This window comes from Phaethon lepturus, unplaced genomic scaffold (genome assembly GCF_000687285.1).
Source record: "Phaethon lepturus isolate BGI_N335 unplaced genomic scaffold, ASM68728v1 scaffold35505, whole genome shotgun sequence".
In the NCBI taxonomy this organism is placed as follows: Eukaryota; Metazoa; Chordata; class Aves; order Phaethontiformes; family Phaethontidae; genus Phaethon; species Phaethon lepturus.
In genome coordinates, this window is record NW_010541860.1 from 17 (window position 1) to 8,327 (window position 8,311).

General features: G+C 44.0%; 1 protein-coding gene across 1 annotated transcript; it reads left to right on the forward strand.

The window, feature by feature from the left end:
* Nucleotides 1-201: 201 nt before the first annotated feature.
* On the forward strand, nt 202-5,668 carry LOC104621391 (retinol dehydrogenase 12-like; the record flags this gene model as incomplete). Its single annotated transcript, XM_010287858.1, has 6 exons — nt 202-375; nt 1,179-1,334; nt 1,635-1,739; nt 2,152-2,361; nt 3,210-3,399; nt 5,375-5,668. Coding segments are annotated over 6 exons (938 nt in total), but the record flags the coding sequence as incomplete, so codon positions are not given.
* Nucleotides 5,669-8,311: the final 2,643 nt, after the last annotated feature.

An 8,311-nucleotide genomic window follows, 5' to 3' on the forward strand; every position in this document is an offset into this window, starting at 1 on the left:
CCTCGCCGGTGTTTGTAAAGCGGGGGAGGGGGAGAGGTTGGAGGGCAAGTTCACGGTGGCCCGATCACGACACGATCGTGGTCAACCGCTTCAGGTAACGACGCCCGTGACTCCTCCGGCGCCCTGAGCGCAACGGCTAACCCGCCCGGGAAAAACGGTGGGGCGAAACCGGGACGCTCAGCGCGGGCCCGAGCCCCCTAGGGAGGGAGGCAGCTGCCGGACCTCGCCCCGTGACTGCTGCCGCCCTCTCTTGCAGGAGGTATGTCAGTGGAGGACGGTGTAAGTCGACAGCTAAGCTGGAGGGGAAGGTGGTGATAATCACAGGAGCCAACACGGGCATCGGGAAGGAGACCGCCAGAGACCTCGCACAAAGAGGCAAGTCACCGGCCCTCGGCAGCAGGCATCCCTGTGCCCGTGTGTCAGTAAGCCCCTTTTCTGTGTCTAAGGGAGGAGTATTTTACACTTACATTTAAGTGAATTGGATTCTAAAGTTATTTTGTACGAGCTCAAGCATTGCTCTTGCAAAGGCTGTTAACCACTGAGGTGCAAGTCCCCAGCTCCTCAAGTGGTTTTGTTGCTTGAACTCCAAGAATGTGCCTTGTGACATGAAAATGTTTTGCACTGCAACTCTTCTGAGACGACTGGGGAAGTTCCTGGTATCACTAGGTTTTGCTTGGATGAAGCTGGGAAATGCCATTGATCCACTGCAGTGTGCTTTAGTTATTCATGTTTCAAGCTAATTTGGTTTAAAGGCTTCTTGGGTAACTGGTGAGAAGATTAAACTACCTGTTCACAATCCATTTAGAAATTGCTCTAGCAAGCAAGATACCCAAGTATCTTCATGTGCTCCTGGCTTAACGTTCCCTTTATAGGGGCAGGTATAACCCTATCATACCAGTGTTGTGATACACACTCCTGACCTGGGAGAACCTGGTCCAAGGCGCTTCAGATGTGCATTTTCCTGGTCTGAAAACAGCTTTGGTCTGGATCGGAGCTAACAACATAGTAGGAAAGGCTTTGTCCCTCCCAGCTGCTCCCCTGCCTGATGCCAAATCCCTAAAGAAAGAATACGTTGTTTGTAAGCACTGTGCGTAGTCAGCGTGCTTGTCATAGCCCTGATTATCCAGCGTGCTCCAGTGATCTCAGCTTCTGTTCCTGCTTTTTTCCCCGCCTTGCAGGTGCGAGGGTGATTGTTGCTTGCAGAGACATAGCGAAGGCAGAAGCTGCAGCCAGTGAAATCCGAGCTGAGACAGGGAACCAGCAAGTCATTGTGAAAAAACTGGACTTGGCTGATACGAAGTCCATCCGGGAGTTTGCTGAGAAATTTTTAGCAGGTACAGTCTCTAGATCCTTCTTTTCAGTGAGAATATTTTACCAAGGACTGCTGTCGGCTCTTCTAGCAAATGGCAAATCCCTGAGCTGTGTATCTCTGTACCACGTTGGGTACTGTGGTTCACAGCAGGGGCTTGTCAGAGGCCATGAGCTAGTTTGTGGTAGGAGACTTACCCTTATTTTATTGAGGCGATGTGGCTGCAACTCAGACAGGCGTGGATTTTTCTGGATGACTTGTGCCACCTTCTTGTCTGTCTTTGGTGTCCGTTTCCCTGTTTAAGGATGTCTGTTGTTTCTTGCAGAGGAGAAGGAACTCCATATTCTCATTAATAATGCTGGGGTAATGTTATGCCCTTACTCCAAGACTGCTGATGGCTTTGAGATGCACCTGGGAGTCAATCATCTTGGTAAGGCCAGTGGAGTCACATTTGCATCCCATATTTGTGGCAAAATCCCAGAGGAAAATCCTGCTTTCAGATTTTCTCTTCCTCATCCTTTTTGGGGAAGGATGGAAAGCCAGAGTTAGAGTTCTGGAGATGCAATGCAATGTATTTTCTTATCATGGACCCAGTTTAAGTATCTGTATATGTTACCTGGGACATTTGAAATGTATGACAGCTCCAGCTTTTTGAAACTGAGGAGCGGAACGTAATTGCCTCCAAAATGTTTAGCTGTTGATTCGGGAGAGGGTCTTCTTTTCCCTGAACTTGAAATGAAGGCAGCAGTAAGATATATCATGTTAAGGAATATGCTCTAAGTACTTTGAAATTCCAGCAAGGGAATGCTTCAGAGAAGGATGATATTTCCTCTCACCCTCAGGTCATTTTCTCTTGACCTTTCTATTGCTGGAGCGTCTGAAGCAGTCTGCCCCAGCCCGCATAGTGAACGTGTCCTCACTGGCTCATCACGGAGGCCGAATCCGCTTCCATGATCTCCATGGTGAGAAGAGCTACAATCGTGGCCTCGCCTACTGTCACAGCAAATTGGCTAATGTGCTCTTCACCCGGGAGCTGGCAAGGCGGCTGCAAGGCAAGTCCCAGAGGAGAGCAGAGTGTTTTTCCGCCTGGCTTTTGAGCACCAGGGATGAGGAAAGTGGGTTGCAGAAAGGTCTGGAATTTGGCTATGCAGAAATGAAATGGTTTGAGGCAAGGGTCACTGACAGCTCTTTGCAGGAAGAAAATATCTCTTGTCTGTGGAACTGGGAGACTTAAAACACTAATTTTCTTTACAACAGGGCAGAGGAGTTTAGTAGCTTGGCACAGTTGAATGTATTTCATTTTTCTTTGGTGCTTGTCAAAAACTAGCTGCATCCACACAGACAATTGTGATATGTGAGTGGAAGCTGAAAAAACAGAAGGAGCTGAACTACAATTGCAGTCTCCAATAGAAAAGCTAATGCATCCTCAGCTGCCTTAAATGCTGATGACCTGTAGAACAGAAGCATTGGACTAGACAGTACCTCTTAAGTCACAACATCTGTCACAGTTGTGTCATTCAGTCCTTTTCATAAACTTAATTAGCATTTATTTTACTAAAACAGCAGCAGTGTCTTGTGTAGGAAATTACTATTACAGTAAATCAAAAGAAGCTGGTGTTCTTAAAAGCCTGATGGAAACTGCTGCTTTTTTAGCACCCAGGCCCTCTAGCACATTGCTTTGCAGAAGGCATGTAGTGACTGCAGTTTGGAAGGGAGTGGGGGGTGCTCCAGCAAGCAGTTAACTACAGAGAACTTCACTTACTCTACCTGTATCCATGCCTAGACTCCTCCTTTAAGTTGTAGACTACCTACAGGTAGGATTGAGGAGTATATTACCCTTTTTTTTTAAAGGCAGTTTGATGCAAGCAGATTTGTCCTGGACTACTTTCTTTTGCCATAGGCACTAAAGTCACAGCAAACGCTCTCCATCCTGGTTCTGTCCATTCTGAGTTGGTCCGGCACTCATTTGCAATGACATGGCTGTGGAAGATATTCTCATTCTTCTTGAAGACACCTTGGGAGGGAGCTCAGACCAGTATCTACTGTGCAGTAGCAGAGGAGCTAGACTCTGTGACAGGACAGTATTTCAGGTGGGTGCAAGCTGAGGGAGTGATATACTGTGGAAGGCAACCTTGTTGACTGGGCAAATGAGACTTCTGTCATTCTTTATTAAAAAGGGACTGGGTAGGAGGCTGGCTGTAAGACTGTGGGTGACAAATACTAGAGCATTATCCCTTCCAGGTCTGTTGCAGTGGATATCATGTTAGAAGAAAGCCCTGACCTATGCAACACTTCACACAATAGCAGGTCCTTTAGTGCTAGTAATATCACTGTAATAAAAATGCAGGAATGGCTGTCACATGCTCAGAGCTGTAATCCTGATCTGCCTGAGACTTGGGCAAATCACTTTTTAGTAGAGCTGTTTTGTTAATGAGGTCACTTGAGTCAGTCCTGGGAAGACCACTTTGGTTCTCTTTGTAGTCATCTACCCCACTGGAGCAGAAGGGGCGTGTGCCTCCAGGGAGCTGGGGGGACTGGTGGTGCTGCAGAGCTAGGAGGTGAGATTTTCAGGACTGGCGTGTGACAAAATAACTTGATTGTCCAGTGTGACAGACCCACCAGCTGGTGCACTTATCACTCTGTCCTGCAAATGGTCTTTTGTAGCTCCCACTAGAAACCCTGTTGTTTCTTGACTTCTTTGACTTACTCCAGGACCCTGCATAGTCATGCCTTTTCCCCTCACCAAAACTAAAGCCCACAGCAGTTCCACGTTCATAATCATCATCCTAGATTTGAAGCCTGCCATTTGAACAGATTCATGCGGATGTGTCTGTCAGCTTCCCACCAGGTGTAGAGCAGTGTAACAATACCGTTTTTTTGGGAAAAGAACAGGAAAATTTGTTTGTGGGTTTTTTTTTATTCCTTTTTCACATGGATACTGTTGGAGCCTTTGTGTCTTTGCAGAGCTTTCCTCTTGTGATATGTGATCAGATTAGTCTCTGTAATGACTTTGTCTGATCTTCACTTGGGAGTTTGTACCATCTTAATCAGACTTGAATATATAAATAGATGTCTTAATCTTCCCTGGATGACTGTCTGTCCCAGGATATAAATGGAGCATTTATGTACTGAAGTACAGAAAACCTCTTCGGTGGATTTTAAACTCATAAAAGAAAGGAGTTTTGGATTTGGTAGGAAATGAATAGCTTCAACAGTAATTCACAACTTACATTGGACTAGCCTAAAATCCTTTCTGCTTTTCAGGCAATAGAATATAAAGCGTGAGTACAGACCTTAAGAAAAGAATTTGCATGCCACAGCAAGACTAGTGGAGTCCACCAGAGTAATTTCAGGAACATCAGAGACTGTTTGCTTGGAGCTCTAAAAATGCTAGGCTGGGTAGAGACCTTAATCTGGATGCAATTTCCTCTGTTCTCTTACACTGCCACGTTATTGCTGCATCTAGCATTAGAGACAAGAACACATGATGTCTATTCTACACAGAGTGCTGTCTGATTGCAGTAGCTGAGAAGGAGCCACAGTTCAGAGGATAATGGAAAAGGGGATAACTGTACATAGTTATTACAGTGTTACTATTCTGGGGCAGCTTTGCCTTTCATGCAACGGCAATATAGCAGGATGAATAGGGTGGGATAGTTTAGAATGAAGGGCTGTTTGAGGGCTTTTTTGTAGTGATTGCTAGAAAAGGAGCTCCTGAAGAAGTTTGGTTAGTGTTTATAGCCCTTTTTAGTGGTATTATTGAGAATGTACACTGAAGAGTATGTAATAGAACATATATAGGCTTCTTTAACAGTTGAGACAACAGATAGAGCTAGACTTGCTTGCCAGTTCTTGGTGCCATTGGGAGATACTCTTCCCTAGCTGGTTGTAAAGAAAGCTTTCTCAAGGTGGCTTAGCACCAACCCTTGCTCATTTGCTGGACAGCCTCCCACCCTTCTTCAATTGGTCTTGAAGTTAAGATGATAGAAAGCATCTCCCTTATTCTGTGTGCTAATGCAGATGGAGCTCTTTATTTTTTAAATCAAAAAGATGTTCCTCCTACAGTGATTGCCAGCCAGCATACGTATCTCCTCGGGGTCGGGATGATGAGACAGCAAAGAAGCTCTGGAGCGTGAGCTGTGAGCTCCTCGGCATCCAGTGGGACTGAGCAGCGCAGACCTCAAGTAGGTACTTCTGGGAAGGGCACTGCTGAGAGACCTCAAGACAAGAATGCTGATACTTCAGCTGCCCTAATGATGGCTCTAGGGACACAATCTAATGTGAATTTCTGGAATATTACACTTAAGGATTGAGACTTGTAAGTAACCAGTCCCACCCTCCTAGCTGGAGAATTAGAGCACCGATGCAGGGAGCAACCTTTGCTTGGTATCTCACACAACAGCCAGAGGCTATTGTTCCCTGGCTTTAGAATAGAAATGGAGGTTGCAGTCTTAGGTTTAGATTATGAAGTAACAAAGAATTAATTACTTTGTAAGTTTGAAGTCCTACCTCTTTACTATTACTGTTAGAAAAAAAAACTTTAAATCTGTGAGGTTATTTTCAGTTCCTACTATTTGATGTGGCAGAGTGAAAGTACTTTAGGATATTAGACTTCATGCAATACAAATGCTCTCAAGCACACAGAAACAGGTACTGGCCTGTTTGTGCCAAGCATTAGGTAAAATGTTTAAGTGGAATCAATTATTTTTCTCCATATTCTCTGTAAGAAGCTGGACCCTAGCCACTGAAGTATCTTGGCCTCAAATGCCCATCGATTGCATAAGTTAACTGAGGGTTGGTATATCATTTGAGAACCCAGGTCTCAGTGCAGGTGACTGTGAGGTTAAAAGCTGCAGGAGTGCTGCAATAAAAAAAATTTAACATCTCTCTTGTGAAGTGTTGAGCAAAGATGGTGTAAAAGGTGTCACAGGAAACACCCCAGCTGCACTTTAAATGACTTCAGAACGTAGAAAAGAGCAGAGTGAATAAAGAACATCTCAACTATGTTAAAAACATTAAACAGCTTCAGCTGAGACTTTAGCTTTAAATGACAGCAAACTACCTAGTGCTAAATAGCTGAAGCAGAGGTCAGGGCTACCTTGATATTACGGTCAAGTTACCTACAGGACAAGAAAGTAAGACTCGCACAGAAATCCTTATGTTTGTCTGCCCAGCAGCTCCTGGCCTTGGCTGGCCAAGGCTGCCAGCCTGACCTTGCAGTACCATAGAGCCTGCACTGCCAAAAGGAAGCTAGGTCAATCCATGTAGTAATGGGACTGCTCCCTTGGAACTCTAGTGTGACTTTGGTGCAAATTGCTAGAGCGTGATCCATAATCAGAGATTATTTCTGAAAGAGTTAAGCAGTTAGAAAACAAGTGCCACAGCTCATATGATTATCTTCTGCTCTGAAAAAAAACCTGGAAGTTTTTGGACTTCTGTGACCAACTGCCAGTTTGGGGAAACAAATGCTAATTTTATGATTAATTATTTCTGCCTGGATGCTATCTTATGCAGATCAGTCTTGTGCTACCTCTGAGCAGTACTAAATAAAGGCATTTTCCTTTTACAACAGGAGACCGTATCTTCCTTCAGAAATGTTGAATCGGTTTACTTGGTGTTGCTGTTATCTGCACCTGCTTTACTAATGTAGAGAACTCAGTTTGGGTAACATTTTAAAGTTCCTTTGTCTTTCTCCTTGTTGCTCTACCTTTTTTCCTCCCTCTTTATTTCTGCTTCATCTTGAACATGAAGCTAAATCCACAACCACAACATAGCAGTAGAACACCACCTAGCATTGCAGGCTTGGCCTGCTTTCTCTGTGTGTGATTCTGTGATCTTGAAAGTGGCTTTCAGGAACAATAGAAACCACTTTAAAAAAGCAGGAAGGGGCTCTAGGCTGAAGTATTTTGCCCTTGCAGGTCAATACTCTTATGTTAAATCTTCTTTAAGACAGATACACACATACTCTTCTTTACCTTGGGCAAGTCATTTATATATTCTACTAGATTGATGTGTAAAATGAGGGAACTAAAGCTGATTTAGCTGTCTCAAAGGGAGGCTTATAAGGGAGAGTTAGATTAACTTGCAGTGCTCTCTAAGGAGGATTACTGGTCTGTGACAGTATATGTATGAGGCTGAGCTAGCTAGCTACGGGGAGGGCTTCTAAAAATGTGATACTCCAATTGATCTAAATGTTGAGGACACGATAGCAGAGAGATTTTGCATGACAGAACAATTCTCCTCCCTAATTATTCTGCTAAGCATAGCCAAAAGCAAAATACAGACCTAGAAAGAGAGCCCCAGCTGTGCTGAGATAAAAAAACAATCAGAAGATACATTAACAGTCATAATACTTTATTATTTTTTTTATTGTAAACAAATCTTGGTCAATTAATAGAGGAGTTTTTAACTGGCAGCATTCAATCCCTTTTTGATGCTCAAAAATTCAAAGCCCCTTGATAATTGCACTATTTGTGACATGAGGCAGTTAGTCAGGATCAAAATTCCAGTTCTGCTGGTAAGAGGAATATCCCTATGATTCCAGGTTAAGAACATCAAATGAAACAAACACTATATAAAGTGCATAAGGTACAGTGCAAAGAGGTCAGGAAGAAAGGCAGGTACAGAACTGACTAGTCTGCACAGCAAACTCCACTCTCTGTGCTCTATACAGCTGAAGGAACTCAAGCAGGAAAGTAGGTATTACAGCAATGCAGATCTGGATACCTATGAACAGTAAAACCTCCTCCCCATAATTAGAGATTTGGAAATGACTGAAGACATGGATAAGTGTCACGTTTTAGGATTAGCTTAATGGCTGTAATCTGATGGCAAGCTAGGTCAGTCTGATCAAGAAAATAAAAGGAGCTTTCATTAGTACTGCACACTAATGAGATAATGCAAATCTGTGATCAGGAGACTCTGAAAGCTAAATGTGGTCATTTCTGACTGCTTAGGTCTAAGACATGTCTAGCCCTGCTCTAGTGAGCAGGGCACCTCAAA